This window comes from Acinonyx jubatus, chromosome D3, assembly GCF_027475565.1.
Source record: "Acinonyx jubatus isolate Ajub_Pintada_27869175 chromosome D3, VMU_Ajub_asm_v1.0, whole genome shotgun sequence".
Lineage (NCBI taxonomy): Eukaryota > Metazoa > Chordata > Mammalia > Carnivora > Felidae > Acinonyx > Acinonyx jubatus.
This window is the reverse complement of record NC_069392.1, coordinates 12,083,543-12,102,542: the sequence shown is the minus strand read 5'-3', so window position 1 is coordinate 12,102,542 and position 19,000 is coordinate 12,083,543. Positions and strand designations below refer to the sequence as shown.

At 49.2% G+C, this 19,000-nt stretch overlaps 1 protein-coding gene across 1 annotated transcript; it reads right to left on the bottom strand.

Moving 5' to 3' along the window:
• Positions 1-4,608: 4,608 nt before the first annotated feature.
• Positions 4,609-17,143, bottom strand: LOC128312470 (uncharacterized). Its single transcript, XM_053206474.1, is given in 3 exon segments — positions 4,609-5,717; positions 16,082-16,119; positions 17,100-17,143. Coding segments are annotated over 3 exon segments (1,191 nt in total).
• Positions 17,144-19,000: the final 1,857 nt, after the last annotated feature.

The window sequence follows — 19,000 nt, the reverse complement described above, 5'->3', positions numbered from 1 at the left end:
CCATCTGCAAAATGGGAATAACGCTGTTTCTTATCTAGAGTCGGTGAAAGAATTTAAAAAGGTGATGATGTGAGTCCCGAGCACAAATTGAGCCCTCCTCGAGGACAGCTGCCACAACCAGACCCTAGCAACCACACCGCGGCGACAGCAACAAATAACTAGCATGATGGGGGATGCATCTTCTTTGGTGGATAGAGCGGCTCCCCTTCCTTGGTCCAACAGGTGGAGACTGTCCAGACCCCAAAGTACTCAAACCCCAGAGCACCCGCCGAACCCCAACCCACCCTAACGTCGAAATTCTGAGCCACAGGGTTCATGCTTACCCACAGATGCCAAAAAGATGCTTGGATGTCATTTTGCGTAAGCGGCCTCCCTACAAGCAGGTTCGCTTGGGAATCAGGCCACCTTGATTCCATTCCCTGCGTAGCCACATCCTAGCTGTGTGTGGTGGGTGCTTAATTAATGGCAACTTCGCGCGGAGAGAGAGGAGGGCCAGGGGAAGCAAAGGGGTTTAGGGTCACTTTGAATCAGAAGCAATGACCCCGTGTAGAATCCTGAGTTAAGCCTGTGGCTCTGGGTGCAGACAACCTGGGTTGGAACACCCACAGCTGTGTGACTGCGGGCGAGATCCTTCACTTTCCTGCCCATAAGACAGGAATGATACCAACAGCAGCTGATTCCTAGGGTTGCCGCGACAAGTGTCAGACACGGAACAAAGGTAAAATACAGATGACACTTGGATGCCCTTATCGAACCAAAATCTGACAACATCACCTAATTTCTTTCTTGTTTACTTTTTTTTTTAACATTTAGTTTTTCGAGAGAGAGACAGAGACAGAGCACGAGCAGGGGAAGGGCAGAGAGAGAGGGGGAGGCACAGAATCGGAAGCAGGCTCCAGGCTCCGAGCTCTCAGCACAGAACCCGACGCGGGGCCAGAACTCATGAACCCGGAGATCATGACCTGAGCCGAAGTCGGACGCTTAACCGGCTGAGCCACCCAGGCGCCCCATACGGCACCACGTAATTTCAAGCCTGGCCTGTGCTGGGTGAAATCTCACTTCCGGAGGCTTCCGCAGAAGGAGCGTCGTCCAGCCTGGCCTTCTGGAATCCACCTTTTGAAACCAGCAGTTAACAACGTCCGACAAAGTTGCATTGTTTTCACCTCGGCGAGGAGCGCGTGTTCCTTCCTTGGGCGCTTGCCTTTGAAACTCGTAGCTACCGTCTGGTACAGCCTTTTCTGTCTCTAAGACTCCTGGACAGCCAAGCAAAGCTGTCCTGGAAACCTGATCTCCCAGACCCTCAATTCTAATCACGGTGTTCCTTAGACTTGGGCTCACCTATAAATCATTTTTAATGACAGTTTGAGAAGAAAGAAGTCGCAAAGCAAATCTTACATGACGTTCTCATCACCAACGGCATTTAATATCCTAAATCACATGCTTTATGGCGCTGCATCGCGGGCCCGTAGGCAGAATGAAGGAGAACTATTATTATTATTATTTTTTTTTTTTTGCCTTCTGCGCACCTTTTGTGTGCTTGGGGTCACTCGCTTTAGGGAATTCTTGGCTGTTATTTTGGGGGGTTCATGTGGGGGAAGTTAGGATGGTCAGAGGGTCCGCCAGGATTCTTGGGGGACTTTTACACAATGAGGTGGCCTATTGCAGTGGTTATCCAGAGCCAGTAATATGAGAAAGTTATGAGAATATAAGCCAGGCCTGATCTGGGGTTCCTCGCCGCTCACCTGAGGGGCCCCTTCCCTTCCAGGGAAGCCGATACAGTGAAAAATCAAACCAAAGCGACAGCAAATAAAAACAGGCCCTACCTCTCCTCTCCCCAAAGCCCAGCCAGACTTGAGAATAAATGGGAACTTCGATATTCCAATTCCCTTCCACCTGACAGATATTTTCCGAATACGATACAATTGAATCTAATTTTTAAAAATAATTTATTGTCACGTTAGCTCACATACAGCATACACGGTGTCGTCCCGGCTTCGGGAGTGGATTCCAGTGATTCATCGCTTACGTACCCACCAATGTTTGAGTGCCTACTGCGTGCTCGGCGCTGGGCCAGCTGCTGGCAGAGGAGGGGCTCTTTAGGGCGATTGTGTCAGCCTTCAAAGTGCCACACACACGCGTGTGCGAAAGGAGGGACTGGGGCCACTGGAAGCAGCCAGAGCAGCGCCTGGCAGAGTATCTGCTCCGTGAATGGTTAGTGAACGAATGATCAGGTCAAAGAACCAACAGTAGAATGAAGTCACCGAAGAGACACCAATGCGCGGGACGAGCGTTTGCTTCCTTCTGGCCCCTCTTTTCATTGCCTGCCTCGCGTGTTAGCAAGAGGATCTGGCGTCACGTCGCCCTAACTCACCGTGAGGCGTCATCTGTACTTGCAAGAGATGTTGACCATCGTCAAGAAGACATCCGGAAGACCCGGGTTCCTCTCCTGCCTTTGATTTCTTGGGAATGAGCCATGGGAGAGACCTCTCCTTGACTTGCACGTGTTCGCAATGGGCCAGGAGGAAGATGGCTTAACTCCCGGTAACAGGATGTACTCTGCCCTCCTGTTCCAGTGTGGGGGCTCCTAAGAGAGGGGTTGAAATCGTAAAGGCAACATTAGCTGGGCTTCTCCCAAGTGTGACACTGAACTCAGGCCTCTGGGTGCGTCAGCTCCCTTAGCTTTCCTTACACCCTGCAAGGACGATGCTTGGAGAGAGGGGCTGGGAACAGGAGGTCAGTGGATCGGGGCACAGGGCTTAGCACCGTAAATGCTCCATGAATGGCAGCTTCTTTGGTATCTCCTCAGTTTACAAGTGAGGAAACCGAGGACGAGGGAAGGGAAGGGTGGAAAGAGCCTATGAATCAAGGCATCCAGATCACATGAGCTTCTTTCTTTTTTTTAATTTTTTTTATGTTTATTTTTGAGAAAGAGGGAGAGATGGAGCGTGAGCAGGGGAGGGGCAGAGAGAGAGGGAAACACAGAATCCGAAGCAGGCTCCAGGGTCTGAGCTGTCAGCACAGAGCTCGACGCGGGACTGAACCCACAAACCGCGAGATCATGACCTGAGCCGAAGTTGGACGCTCAGGCGACTGAGCCACCCAGGCGCCCCTAGATCACATGACGTTCTAATCTTGATAGGGAGTTCCTCCTGACACTGGACCTAGGTAACTTTGGGGACGTTACTTCACTAAGAACAAAAACCACAATAAATTGGATCCTGTGAAATTGCCAGTTTCCTACGTTAGCAATGTTTGAACACAGCGATGTCATAACCTCAATAAAAACAACTCAATAAAAACAACTTCCTCATAGAGTTTGTGCGAGGATTAAAAGATATGCAAAAACCGAGCACAGCACCTGGCAAATGGTAATCCCCCAATAAACACAGGGGAGTTAGCTTAGTTATCATGTCCATGGCTCTGGTGGATAAAGGAAGACGTGAGATGGACCCATATCGGCATTGGAAGCAAAGCTCCCGCGGTGTTTTCCACTCCTGGACGTGCCTGTGTCACAGGGGCCCCATCCCCTCCTCCTGGGCTTGGTGATACGGGATCAGCAATTTCCTCCACCCCGCCATCCAGGTAAATTATTTACCAACTGCTCTTAACCCCCCTTTTCCACCTCAGGGCAGAGCTTTCTGAGCCCAAGCACCCTCCTTTGAACCAGAACTCTGGAATTGTTCTTGAGGGGTCCCGGTGCCCTTTCTTTCCTTCTTGTCCGGGGGAAGGAGGTGTGCGTTACAGGTTAGAGCAAACTGAGGGAGAGGGAGGCCGTGTCCCTAAGTCTATCACAACTAGAATTTGGCTTCCCTGAAGCCGGGTATCCCTCGGGAACATCTTTATCTTCATCATCATTGTAATTATGGTCATCATCACATTACCAACAATGTCTATTTTTCCATTAGCTACTACGGCTCCTTTGTCTATTTCTTCCTTTTCTTCCTCCTCCTTCCTGCCTTCTTCTTTTTATCCTCCTCCTCCTCCTCGGCTGCCTCTTCCTCCTCCTCTTCCTCCTCCTCCTCCTCCCCATCCCTCACCACCATCATTAGACAATGCCATTTCTCTGCAGACTTCCTGCCACATTGTTTCCATCTTTCTTCGCAGCTCTTCATTCTACTTGGGGTTCGGGGTTCTTCCTCTCTCCCACCTCCATCGTGATTCAGCAACATTCAGAACTTCAGGCCTTCCCTAATCCTGTTATCCCTTCACTCTTGCCATCCCAGCACCTAAATGCCATCCCTACCTACCCTAAATCCCATGGCTCACTGGCATCTCCTAGATCAGAACAAATTGTGGACTCATTGCAGCCCTTCGTTAGTGGGCTCAAACCTCAGAATCTAGGGCGAGGTAGGCATGGCGATAGAGCAGATTGAACCATTATTAGGCCCTTCAACAGGTCTGGACTGGATACCATTAAAACAAGGCAGAAAATAACTCCCCACTAACCTCAGCACTGTTCAACAAAACCAAACCAAGAATATTCCCGAATTTAGACAACTTTGGACGTGTCTGCCTTGCTCACGTCCTTAAGTACCAGTTGCCCCAATCAACAGGAATTGGATCTAAGAAGGTTCACATCTAACATGACCATAATTAATCGGGTAAAAATTAGTCCAATATGGACCAACGTGCTTTCATAAGGAAAGTGGAGGATGAGGACAATGATGATGGTGATGGCAGTGGTGATGGTGGCCATAGTGATGATGACAGTGATGGTGAATATGGTGGTGGTGGTGGTGGTGGTGGTGGTGATGATGGTGATGGCGATGGTGGTGATGTTGGTGATGGTGGTGATGGTGGTGGTGGTGGTGGTGATGTTGGTGATGGTGGTGATGGCGATGGCGGTAATGTTGGTGATGGTGATCGTGGTGATGTTGGTGATGGTGGTGACGGTGGTGATGGTGATGGTGGTGATGGTGGTGCTGATGTTGGTGATGGTGGTGGTGGTGGTGGTGCTGATGTTGGTGATGGTGATGGTGGTGGTGGTGGTGATGTTGGTGGTGGCAATGGTGGTGATGTTGGTGATGGTGATGGTGATGGTGGTGGTGGTGATGGTGGTGGTGGTGGTGGTGATGGTGGTGATGTTGGTGATGGTGATGGTGGTGGTGGTGATGTTGGTGATGGTGATCATGGTACTGATGTTGGTGATGGTGATGGTGGTGGTGGTGATGGTGGTGGTGGTGGTGATGGTGATGGTGATGGTGGTGGTGGTGATGGTGATGGTGGTGGTGGTGGTGGTGATGGTGGTGGTGGTGGTGGTGGTGGTGATGGTGATGGTGGTGGTGATGGTGGTGCTGATGTTGGTGATGGCAATGGTGGTGATGGTGGTGGTGGTGGTGGTGATGGTGGTGGTGGTGGTGGTGGTGGTGATGGTGATGGTGGTGGTGATGGTGGTGCTGATGTTGGTGATGGCAATGGTGGTGATGTTGGTGATGGTGATGGTGGTGTCGTTGGTGGTGGTGATGTTGGTGGTGGTGATGGTGATGGTGATGTTGGTGGTGGTGATGTTGGTGATGGTGATCGTGGTACTGATGTTGGTGACGGTGATGGTGGTGGTGGTGGTGGTGGTGGTGATGGTGGTGGTGGTGGTGGTGGTGATGGTGATGGTGATGGTGGTGCTGATGTTGGTGATGGTGGTCGTGGTGGTGGTGGTGATGGTGATGGTGGTGCTGATGTTGGTGATGGTGATGGTGGTGATGATGGTGATGGCGATGGTGCTGATGATAATCATGATGATTGTAATGGTGGTGGTGGTGATGATGGTGGTGATGGTGGCAAAATGACAGCCAGGATGTATTGAGTGGTATTCCCTGTCAGCCACGTGGGTGGTTTACATACCTTACTTCTCACACCCCTATGAGATAAGGAGGTAAGGAAGTGAGGAATATTATTCTTCTTGTATCAATGAGAAAAGCAAGGACATTTCCCAAGTGCACAGAATTGATAACTGGTGGATCAGGGAAAGTCATTCAGCCCAGAAAGAATAACTGAAGCAACCGTGAGAAACAAAATTCTCTCCAGGGTCTTGGCTTTCTTCACCCTGTCTGCACCCCTGTTCTTGGGTTCTATGACACACCCCATCCCCATTTGTCTTAAGCTTCAGTTGATTTCTATTAATTTAAAACAGAAGAATGTTAACAAACGCAGTCACAGAACTTCCTATACAAAAGCAGTGATGCCTCCTAACGGAAAGTATGGTGATTTTTTTAAAAAAGTGACTTTGAGCGAGGGCCAGGATTAAGGGGAGACCAAGGTGGCACCTAGGGCACACAATTTAGGGACACCCTCACACTCAGGGTCACGTGAGTGGGGGGGGGGGGAGACTTGCACGGACCTGAGCGTAAGTGCCTCCTTAAATTGCGTGCCCTAGGCTCCTCACTTCCTTCACTCCAGACTCAGCCCTGCCTAAACAATTCCTTTCCTTTTCTGTCATGGTTTTCTTGGCTATAAAATGAGAAAATTGAATCCAGGATCACAAAGAACCATCTTGGGTGTGATATTCTGATTCTGGCAAACAAATGACACACTTGTTACCAGCTCCATGTCCCATGTCTGTGCCAGACATCACTAATCAATCATGGCTGCTTCTTGCTGAGTGCGGACACGGTCTCAGAATCCAACTCTGCGCAGAGCCACGATGGTGTACTGCCAGATGTTTAGAGTCAGCCAATGAAAGGAAACCTCTTAATGTCAGGGACAGGGTTTTACTTGTCTCCCTCTCTCTCCCCAGTGTATATTTTCAAATTAAACCAAACTGGACCAAGAATGTGCACAGAGAACTACCTGTGCAGGCAATATGAATAAACACGCAGATATGGATGTGGACACACACACAAATCACATCCACGATGTGTCACGGCCTACATGTAAAGTGAAGCCAGATTAGCCCCCAAACAATGCGAAGATGATGTTCTTTGCAACCTCGTTAATGTCAAAATAATGATTTAAAATCGAAATAATAAGAGTCCAGAAATCCAGAACATTCCGGGATTTGCCACTTTAATTACCTTAAACAGCTCTCAACATCATTACAAAGGGGGGAAGGGAGTTTGGTGTCTATGATTTGCTGGTGCCCAAGCATGCCTTGAGATGTTTTCCGCACTCAGATAGCACTAGAAACAACCCCACATACACACGGATGTGGACGCGTGCCCAAAGAGACACACATAACCCTCACACATGCACAAATGTTCACTGTTAAGCACCTAGACTTGCACACACCACCCCTGTGCGTTGTTCACGTTCGTACACATGAGCACCTACACCGTAAACATGCGTGCACATGTGTGCACGTGGCAAAGCGCACAGACCCACAAACACACAAGATGGCACTCGCATCCGCCCTCATGGACACTCACAGACACAGGTACACAGTACACCCTTGCAGGCGCCCACCTGGGTATGTCTGTGCACACCTACGCTCGTGCACCCACATTCACACCCACACAAGCATGCCCGGTGTCCGTGCACATATATATCCATTTGCACACCCGTGTGCATCCGCACACACTGGCTAGTCCCGAAGCCCTGAATTTTCACGCATACCCTGCCACATGTCCGCACTCTCACAAACACAATCAGATGCCCGCGTTCTCACACGTACGCTCCTACGTGGCTGTGCTCGCACACACATAGACACACACGCGCACACACACGCACACACGCACACACACACAGGGTCTGCGGACCCTCCAGCATAAGACCCCGGGGAAGGCTGCGCCTCTGCAAGCCTGTGCAGTCAGGGAGCCTGGTAAGAATCATGGGATCGGCTCGACAGTGATAACAATTTCCAGAGCCCACAGAAGGGGAGCCTAATCCACAGTGAAAAGCTGACAGGGCCGGCGCCTCCTCGTGCTTCCTGCCAGCTCCCGCTAACTCAGCCCAGCCTGGGAAAGTGGCAGAAGCCGGGTGCCCTCAAGCCATATCACCTCCGGTCTGATGATGCCAACATTTTGACAAAGCTGGGCAACACAGCCGGTAGGTGTGAGGTCGGAATTAATTTTCTGTTGGAGGGTCAAGTGCATTAGTGAGCTTTTGGCTGGCTTGCATTGTTCTTCTTCTGCTCCTTTTTGCAAGAGGGAGAGAAAAACAAGGAGACCGGGCATGCCTTCCTGGAGCTGTTTTCTTCCTTCTCTTCTCCTCCCTTCGGGGAGCTTGGCCCCTTTTTCTAAAGCCCAACAGACCCCCGTGGGCAGAGGGATGGGCTCAGAGACGGACTGCCCTGGAGAGCTCAATTCTCCCACTGCATTTGGAAAGTCTCAGGTTAGATCTGCCTTAAGGGATAGGGGATAAGTATAAAAGAATAAAACCTACACCTCAGCCTTTAGGGAGTCTCAATGGACACAAATTTAGAAAAACGAATGGGTTTCATTGCGGGCTGTGTCCCTGATCGATTAGTAGTGGCTGCCTGCTGCTGTGTGGTAGAACAATGGGCAATGGAAGCATCTTCCAGCTTATTGGTGGGGGGAGGGGGGAGGGAGTCAGGATCGATTAGTAATGTCTGCCGTGGATGTCCCACGGAGCAGTTGCAGCATAAACAGAGCTATTTAAAAAAGAGAGAAAGGAAGAAATACAATGCGACGGGTTACAAATAAAGAGGAAGCTCAGTAAATAAGTGTGTTTAAAACCTGAAAGAAAAGAAACCAAGAGCAAAAAAAAAAAAAAAAAAAAAAAAAAAAATGCCCCAAAGACTCAATAAGAAAATTTAAGGAAGAAGTGACATGTAAGCAAGAGTCATAAGCTCAAATGCCTTTCAGAGCCAGGAAGGTGACATAATGATTAATGGGGCCCAGATGGGGCCTCCGCTGAGCTCTGGAGCATAGTTCTCATTTCAGCTGCAAACAAAAAAATGAACAAACAAAATAAAACAGAAACGGACTCACAGATCCTGTAAACAAAGTTGGTTTAACAGAGCGGGGAGGGGCTGGAGAAGTAGGTGAAGGGGGCTCAGAGGTACAAACTTCCAGTTACAAAACAAGCAAGTCATGGGCACGTAATGTGCAGGACGGCCAGTCCTAGTCAATAGTGTTGTGATAACTCTGTTTGGTAACAGATGGCAGCTGGACTTCCTGCTGGGGATCGTTTCACAACGAATCGAAATACGGCGTCACTGACGTTACCCGTGAAACTAAAAGGATGTGGTGTGTCGACCCTACTTCAGCGAAAAGCTAATACTGATGACATAAAAATACAAAGGAAGTTGCTACCTGCTTCTGTTCCTACGCTATGGAAAATGCCAGGTGTCATCACGACTACCGATTTTTTTGTGTTTTCAAGAGAAATCAGAAACGCGGGTGAGTTGTTTTTCATGTGAAATTTTCATGATTTTTATGGCTGCCCCAAATTCTTTATTTAAAAAAAAAATCATGCTGTAGCGGCCCCCCCCCCCTCCTCCTCCCAAGTAGGTTGGATCTGTCCCCGAGGTGGCCAGTCTGGCCCTTTGTTTTAGGACCAACTGGGAGCGTAAGAGATGTCAGCCACCGGGATCTGGGTTTCTCTTGTGCACCAGGAGAATCGTGGGAGTGAAAGATGGCACGCCGCATCGTCGCCCTGGAACCTTGAGCATCACAGAAGATTGTGCCGAGAAACCAGCTCTCTGGTCACCCCATGCTAAATCAGCTCATCTGCACAAAGCGCTCAGAACGGCGCCCTGCACGCAGGGCGCACAACTTCAGCTGACGTCCTGAGAAAACCACGGTCCGGTCTCTGTGTCGCTCTCTTGCTCTCGTGTGGTGCGGCGTGATGGAAAGGACTTGGGTCTTGACGTTCAAGGTTCTCAGTTCTAGCATCTCACCTTTGGTCCAGCACCGATTCAGAGGGAGGGGACAGCCGAGTCACACACTGAAGGGTGGCGAGGAGCTTGCCTGCCGGGTGGCATGTGTAAAAACCAAAAAGGGGACCTTGAGGCAGAAAGAACGCGTCGAAGAGAAAGTTCCGCGTCCAGTGGGTGGGCTCCTGGGCACGATCCAGTTGGAGCAGGATCCGCGATCAGGGGCTGCAGAACCAAAGGGTTCACGAGTCTGAGAAATCAAGTTTGAAAATGGCGTCCACAGGCTTGGGACACATTTCTTATCTGTTACATCATCTGTGGAAGAATTACCAGAAGAGGATTGTGCACCAAGACACCAACATAAAAACAACTCACTTTCCTGGGAAGGATCTCAAAGACCGGTGACCCAATTCCCAGATCATATTTTAAAAGGATGTTGTAAAATTCCCTTATAAAAGAAGAGGCCAGGAGGCAGCCGTCGCTCCTCTCTTTTTAGTACGATGGTGACAGAATGCCGTGGGCACAGAAGGCACAATTTAAAAGGAAAAGCAAGCCCTCCACAGAAAAGGATACCTTTTTCATCTGGGAAAACGCAGGGGGATTTAAGTGAGATAAAGCTCCAGTCTCCCGGCTCAGGGACCCTCCGGCAATCGCTTTGCAAGCGTGACCCTTGCTCACGTCCATCCTTTGCCTTCCCGTCATCTGTTCTTGTCTCCCAAACAGGAGGACACTGACAGGGCAGACGCACGGCTCGCTCCCAGTTAGGAACAGCCGGCTGTTCCCCAAACCCCGCACCTTCAGAGCGGGAAGCCACTGGGGACGGCCTGACTTGCTTTCTTCCAACTCGTGGCTTTCTTCCAACTCGTGGCGGAAAGACGCCAGCCCTGGATTTCCGCGACGCTTCCGGGACCCGGGATTGACATTCTTGCAAACTTCTGGAAAACCAGAAAGACATCCCCTGCCCGCTTGTCGGCCATGATTTGATCTCCCCGCTTCGCCGCACTGACATGAGCAATGGATCCCTGTAGAGCTTATGCTGTATGGTGACTCATTTCGTTTCACTCACAGGCCGTGGAAAGAAAAGTGTTTCGTGAGCGTGTTCTACGTGCCAGACGCCGTCTAGGCACTGATGATAGAGGCAGGGAACGGGCGAAGGCCCCGGCCGTGTGGGGTGGACGTTCTCCGAACCGGGTGGATTTCCCTCGTCTATCTGCCTGATGGCTTCTTCTTTCCAGAACCAAAGATGCGGCTCCAAGACCTCGGCCGCCTCCCCAACTCGTTCTCTGCCCCCACCCCTGCCCCAAAGGGACTCCCTCCCGCTCTAGTTCATGCTTCCTGGCCTCCTGCCTGCCTCCGTCCCCCTGCCCGGCCACCGAGCAGCTGCTGTGCCTTTAGCACAACGCCTGAGACAGAGCGAGGGCTCAAAACTATCAGCCGTGATTAGCCTTCCATGGAACAAATGTTGGGGGGAGTCCTGTGACCGACATCCCTGCTATCACCGCTGGTGGGTGCTTCTGTAGGAGACCACATCTCCCAGCCCCTTTGCCCTTAGGGAGAGCCACGTGACCCGCTGAGACCGAGGAAATGCGGACAAAAGTGGCACGTGTGTCTGCGAGGCTGAACGGGGGGAAGTCCTCTAGGCGATGCAACATCGCCTGTCCTGCCTGGCTGCGGGAATCAGCGACCGCCCCATGCTGACCCTCCTTCGGCTTGGATCACGACTGCATGAGGCAGGAAGGGTGCGTGAGAAATGAGTCCCTGTTCATGGAAGAGGCGGGGACGAAGGGGTAAGTGTGCTACCACAGCAGGACCTAGCACGTTTTGACTAAGGCAGATGCCTACGATGCCGAGGCTCCGGGGGAGGCCCTTGAACTTGCCATTGGGGGTGGCGGGTGGGGCTGCATGTACGCAGGCTCGGATGGATGAAGAGTGATCGTGGCTGCTTCCATGAGAGACACCTGTCAGGCTCAGGACAGACTCTTCATTTCCTTCCCAGCAGCCCAGGATAGACGCCCGTAGGCACCTGGCGAGGTGGCCACCAGCCCCCTGGGTATCCTTTCCTCTCCACAAAGACCTTGTGCTACTTCTAGGTGCACACTAAGTGATGCATCATGTGACCCTGCCCATGTGATCATAGCTGATGGGTCCAGGGGCAGTCACCTGACTGAGCCGATCAGAATCTCTATTGGAAATCGGTAGCTGGTAAGGTGAGAGACCAGGCGTCATGGCAGCGTGGTGGGCAGAGACCATGATCCTTCCGACTGAAGTCCCACTGCTGCCCTTGTCCCTTCCTTTGGTGAATCTTGGTTGTCCCGCTAAATGAGGATATCCTGAGATCCTTTCACACCATCCAGCAAATGGCTTTCTTTTGTTTTTCCGTAAGCTAGCTGAAACTGATCTGTGTCGTTTGCAACCAAAAAGGTCTCAACGGTGCATTGTGGTGGGCATATAGTAGGAGTTTTGTAAGTATAATGTGATGAATGAAAGATGTATGACGGAACAGAAGAAAGGGGAGGGCAAAAATCAGAGAGATAGAGAGGAAGAAAGGGGGGGGAGGGAGAGAGGGAAAGAAAGGAAGGAGAGAATTGGTTGCGATTCATCAGATCCATCCAATGGACACAGAACCTCAGTTTTCGGTCCCTGGCCTCAGTCTCTCAACCCGTAGAATGGGAGGAGGGTTGTAAATGAGCTGGGAACTCCGCTCCAGCTCTGCTGTTCTAAATGTGGCTGGATTTGGTGGATGCTAAGAGGCCAACACTTGAGTGTGCCAAAATACACACCCACGGTCAACTGCATTTGAGACTGGTATTACAGTGGGAGCTTCGGGAAGGCCAGGAGACTCATCGCCTAACTCAGCAACACCCCAAACATGACTCAAGTTGACCACTAAAAGCCAGCACACCTGTTTTCCAAGTGACAGACAACAGAGAAGAATTTAAAAAAAACACAAAGTCTTTTCTCCCCCAAGAAAGAGGGAAGACCGCTGGGAAGTGAGGGACGGGAGTTCAAGCCCAAGCTGGTCTGAGGTCCGGGCGCCTTCCCCAGTGTCTCTGCTCTGGGACCGGCTCCCACAGTGAGCAGCTGAAGGAGTCCTTACAGAAACGGGTCATGGGGCGCACGCAGCTCGGTGGCAGGAGGAAGGATGCCCTCGAACAATTCACCAAACATGCTCGACGCAGTTCAGTTGTTCTTATGCGGCAGGGAGAGCAGCGAAAATGACCAGGGCAGCGCGTTCCGACCGCAAACCCCGACCCCGCTGCTTCTGGTTCGGTAGGTCTGGCTGGCAAAGAGCTAGGCACACAAATGTCAAAAATGCTCCCCGGATGAGTCTGAAGAGCGCCTCTCATTAAGGACCACTGGAGGCTCTGGGACCTCCAAATCCTACGTTCCGATCCTAGCACGGCCCTTGAATGGCTGTGTGACCTAAGGCAAGTAGCTTCACCTCTCTGAACCTCTTTCCACTTGGCAAAGGAGCCCGTGAAGCCATTCTTTTTTACTGTGAAGATTTCATAAGGGATGCATGGGAAGGGCACCAACCCCGGGTCCTGGCACGTATTAACCTCCAGGGAAACCTGAATTCCCTTCTCCTCCCATCAGGAAAGGGCAGGGAGACAGCACTTTGCTCCTTCCTCCCTCACATCCCTTGGCCTTCAGAAGCCCAGAAAAGGTGGGAGAGCTCCTTTTGAAAGGTCTCCTCTTTTGGAAGCCAACTTTGAACTTCTCAGCTATCACTTGGAGCCTGGGGTTTGCCCGCTTCCATAAAAGATGCAGAAAGGTGGGCGGAAAAGGGAGCTGCACAGATCATCGCCGAGAGTTACTTGACGGGCTTGAAAACTTTAATTGCTGGTAATGGCCAACCTGTTGGGTGGTATTTTATTAACACTGATAGATTTTTACAGGATTTTTCTCACGTTCCTCTCCGAGGGCCTCAGGAATGCATTAAATATTAACATATAGTGCTCTGGATTGTTCAGTGAAAGATGCCCTCCTGATGAGGTTTCCCGCAAGTTAGAGGCCCGGAGAAAGCAGGCAGCACAGGACGGATGCGTCCCACCAGCCTTGGCAGAGGAGATAATAAAATAATAATAATCCCAAGGGTTTGCTGCGGGCTCACCACGGGCCCGGCGATATGCTAAGCACTTTACATTTTTTAAATACACACAATAACCCTATACAGAAGGTCCTGTCAGCCTCCCTGTCCTGCAGAGGGGGGAAACAGAGGCTTCTATTTCAAAGCTAGCAAGAATGAGAAAGAAAGGAACAACGCTAGCCAGGGTTCGGAGTCTGGCAGATGATGGCTCTTTCCCCCCCCCATCCTCTTATTGGCTACAGGGCCTCAAGAAAGTTAGCAAACTTTTCACAGCCTCGGTTTCTTTTATTTTTTTTTTATGCATTGGGGCTTATCCCCGTTTCACAGGTGAGGAAATTGAGGCTCGAGGTCACAGAGCTAACCAATGGGGGGGGCCGGAGCACTGGACAGTCTTGGATTTGGTCCAGTTAGTTATTCCTGCATCATGAGTAACTTTGAAGCGCAGTCGTCTGAAATAGCCGCTTCCTTGCGTACCCGATTTTACAGGTCAAGAGTTGGGGGATGGCTCAGCTGGGCAGTTTGCCGACGATCCACCCGCACTTAGCTGAGGACTTGCTTCCAAGATGGCTTTTTTACTCACCTGGGCTTCTCCTTCTCTGTATGGCACCCCCCCAAACCCCCACCTCCAGGGCCTCTTTGGGTGTCCTGGGCTTGCTCCTAACATAGCAATGTGGAGTAGTCAGACAACTCGTATGGTCATTGGTTTGCCCCCAGAACAAGTCTTCCGAGAGACAGGAAGTGGGAAGCATAGTCCATATTCTATTCCGCCATATTCTATTGGCCAAAGCAATCACAGACCACAGACCTCTCTTGCTTCACCTGGAGGAGGCATAGAGACCCCTCACAATGGAAAAAATGTCAAAGGGTTTGTAGGCATCTTTAATCCGTTTCATGATAACAACAAGCCAATAAATGGTAGCTTTTACTTAGGAAAAAAAAAAACCATTAAATGAGGCAGCTAATACCCACCCACCTACCCGAGGCTTTTGAGAGGAGTTCATGAATATGAAGGACGATGCCGAATATTTGGCAAAAAACAGGCGCAGAGTAAAAAGTAAGCTCTCTCCCAGCCAGGGAGGGAGAATCATCCCAAGTGTAGGGCTCCCAGATAAAATATGAGACATCCAGGTAAACAATGAATATGGTGTTTTTGTATAAGTATGTCCCATGCGATATTTGGGATATACTTGTACTAAAAAGTTATGTGTTGTTTATCTAAAATTCAAATTTAATTGGATATCCTATTTTTTTTTTGTTTGCTTGATTTGGCAAATAAATGGAAAAGCTGAGACCAAAAAACTTCTGATGTCAGCTTTTGACCACAGAACCAAGAAAAGTTGAATTTGAAAACCTGAGGGGCGCCTGGGTGGCTCCGTTGGTTGAGCGTCTAACTTTGGCTCAGGTCATGGTCTCACACCTCATGAGTTCAAGCCCCGCGTCGGGCTCTGTGCTGACCGCTCAGAGACTGAAACCTGCTTCGGATTCTGTGTTTCCATATCTCTCTGCCCACCCCCCGCCCCACTCATGCTCTGTCTCTCTCTCTCTCTCTCTCAAAAATAAACATTTTTAAAAAATTAAAAAAAAAAAAGAATTTGAAATTTGAATTGGATGCCATACATGTGCTGTCCACACTTCCAGCTCTCCTTCTTCTACTCATGCCAAGAAAGAAGGAGAAGAGTAAGAAAGCAGAAATCTCAAGGCTTCTCAACCTTCCAACCATCTTAATCCCAATAGTAAGGGTAGGTGTCTGTAATAGTAAATGTAGGTACATTTATACAGTCATGGAACTCACTGGCAAGTCATGCAGCCCTGGAAAAGTGACTTAACTCAGTTTTCTCATCTGTAAAATGGGGGTGATAATAATAGAAGTTGTCTTTAGAGGGAGACAGAGAGCGTGAATGGGGGAGAAGGGCAGAGGGAGGGAAAGAAAATCCTCAGCAGGCTCCAGGCCCGGTGCGGATCTCGACGTGGGGCTCGATCCCATGACCCCCAGATCACGACCTGAGCCAAAATCGAAAGTCAGACGCTGAACCGACTGAGCCACCCAGGCGCCCCAGAATAATAATAGCAATTTAACCTAAAGGGATATTACGAGGGTAAAATGAGGAGGTAAAATTATAAAGTGCTTAGAACAGTCCTGATCCACGGTAATCGTTCAATGTTGGCTTTTGTTAATATCAGTGGAGAGGCAGATATACAGACACACCAAACGCTGCACTCACTGAACCAGTTGAAGTGCTCAAAGACTCTCATCGAGGGTCTGGAAGGTGTGGAAGACAGTCATCATGGGAAAAGCTTAATGAAAGTTATAGCTAAGTAGGGCTACGATGAATGAAGGTGAGTTGGCCGAACAAACAAGGCGAAAGGCTCCCATCTGTAGGCAAAAAGCAAAAGCAAGAAAGGAAACAGCTCCAAGTAGTTCAATGCTGATGGGAGCCTGCATGTTCCATGCTGATAGGCACAGGGTGGAGGCAGACGAGGCCAGAGAGAAAGCCCCACAAAGCTTTGGACGCCACAGATGGTGATGCTCCTTTCTGGGACCCTAAAGTCTTGCATGGGGACCAAGTCCAAACTGTGGCAGTGGGGAAGGGGAAGGGAGGGTCAAGATTGAGACAGAGAGACTTTTATATTATTGTGGATGGCAAGACTCAGATTCAAGGCGGGAGGTGACACTACGCTCAAGAGAATAGCCAAGAGGGAGATTTCTGATATCGGGGGAGGAGAGGCTAGAGTTCCAGCTTCCAGCCGCGGCAAGAAACTTGACTTACACAATAAAACACTAGACAAATACATTATACACAAATGTCCCCTTCCCTCACAGCTTGGGTATGAAACCAATGCCTACAATTTGAAGAAATTGGAATTTCTCTTTCCCTGGGAATCTTTGGAGGGATGACCATCCTCCCACGTTGCTCCTTTGACTTTCCAGGTGAGGGTACTATGAGCTCATCCAAAGGGAAGCAGGAAGCAGTAGCCAAGAAAGTTGTACCCTATAGTTGTTGTCCTAGTGGTTCCAGATCTAAGGCTGAAAAGAAAATCCTAATAATTTAACCTCTTACCATACAGAATCGAATAATAACTGCCGTGTAGTGAGCTATTGGTCTACGCCAAGTATTGAGTTAAAAGGTTTAAATGTATTCAGTTATTTTATTCCCACAGCAATCATGTAAGGATTAGTAAAATCACAGCCATTTTGCAAATGAGGAAAATGAGGGTTTGGCTTATCACCCAGTCACTCACCTAGTGAGCGGCAGAGACCCAGAGACGCAGGGATCTGTGGCCATAACGTCTATGCTCTTAACTACTGCGCCAGAATTCAACATTTCTCAAATGGCAAGCCTTCATGCACACCACCTGTACTTTGATTTTCTTAATAAGATTATTTTTAACTAAGTGCATTTTAACTCACTCTGAATAATAACATTAAAAACATCCAGAAATCCATAAACATTAACACAGAGTACAACCGTTCAAATAAGTACCGTTTCTACAATACTGCGTATAGAGCACAAGAAGACAGCACAGAAGAGTAGTTACTGAGGGAATCGTTTGTATGAAGTTCAAGATCAGACCACCTAGTCTGTAGCGGTAGAAATCGGAACAGTGGTTTGCCTTTGGGAAGCAGGGTGAATGAATAGGATAGAACAGGGTAATGGCAATGATCTACATTTTGATTGGGATGTTAGTTACGTGGGCGTACACATTAGTCAAAACTCATCAAACTGTGTGCTTAACATCTGTGAATGTTATTGGAAATAATTATACTTCCATTTTTTAAAAAGAGGCCTTGGGGCGCCCAGGTGGCTCAGTCGGTCTAGCGTCCGACTTCGGCTCAGGTCGCGATCTCACGACTCATGGATTCATGGGTTCCAGCCCCGCGTCGGGCTCCGTGCTGACAGCTCAGAGCCTGGAACCTGCTTCGAATTCTATGTCTCCCTCTCTCTCTGCTTCTCCCCTGCTTGCACTCTGTCTCTGTCTCTCAAAAAATAAGTAAATGTTAAAAAGAAAAAATTGGCATTATCTTCAGATGAGGTTCAACACAGACTCCCATTGATGCGCTGACCTTCATGTAACCTTGAACAGGTGTGTCTTTTCTAAGCATTTGCTCTACATGAGGTCTGATTGTTTTGTATATAGCATGATTGTTTCGCGTTACACTCTCATGTAAATATTTTCATTTTTTTAGGTGTAAACGTTTAAAATACACCATACTTCCTGTTAAAAAGACATGTTTTGCTAGAACAAGCTCTAGACTACCACTCAGAGGCTGTGTAGCGTTAGATAAGCCGTAAACTTTCCTTTGTCTCAGTTCCATTGTTCATAAAATGTGTGGGTGACGATGAATACATCCCAGATTGGAATGGTGTCCAGGTACAAAGGTAGGTGACGGTAAGAGTGCCTTCTAGATACGGAAAGAATATAGGAACATGGTTGATGTTATAACATACAAAGTGCCTTCCTTTCTTTTTTATTTAATTTTGAGAGAGAGGGAGAGGGAGAGAGAGTCTTTTTTTATTTTATCTTGAGAGAGAGAGAGAGAGAGAGAGAGCAAGCGAGCAGGGGAGGGGCAGAGAGAGTGAGAGGGAGAAGGAGAATCCCAAGCAGGCTCCGAGCTGTCAGCACAGAGCCCGATGCGGGGCTCGATCCCACGAACTGTGAGATCACGACCTGAGCCGAAATCAAGAGCCAGATGCTGAACCGACTGAGCCACCCAGGCACCCCTCACAGTGCCTTCCTTTCTTAAGAGCAAACAATCTGATTAACTGACACCTACGACCATTCATTCACTCATCCATCCAGCTAATACCTGTTGACTGCGTACTCTATGTCGGGCACTATTCTAGGTGGAAAGTTCACTGCATCATCAGTGAGCGTAAACTGATTTTCAGGTGTGGAAAATGCTGAGCACAGAGTCTGTGCTCCATAGCGCGTGGTTATGATCATTACTAGTAATCATAACTAGTTTCGTTTGTTTCGTTTGTTTAGGAACGAAACAAAATATCAAAGACAATTCGTTCCACTTCATTTTCCCCACCCATGAATCTCTGATATTTTCCTTTTTCTTAAACCTTCAGTCTGCATGTGGAATCAGAGCCATAGACCTTCTGAGGCTGAGTCACCGTTTTTAACATTTATTCAAA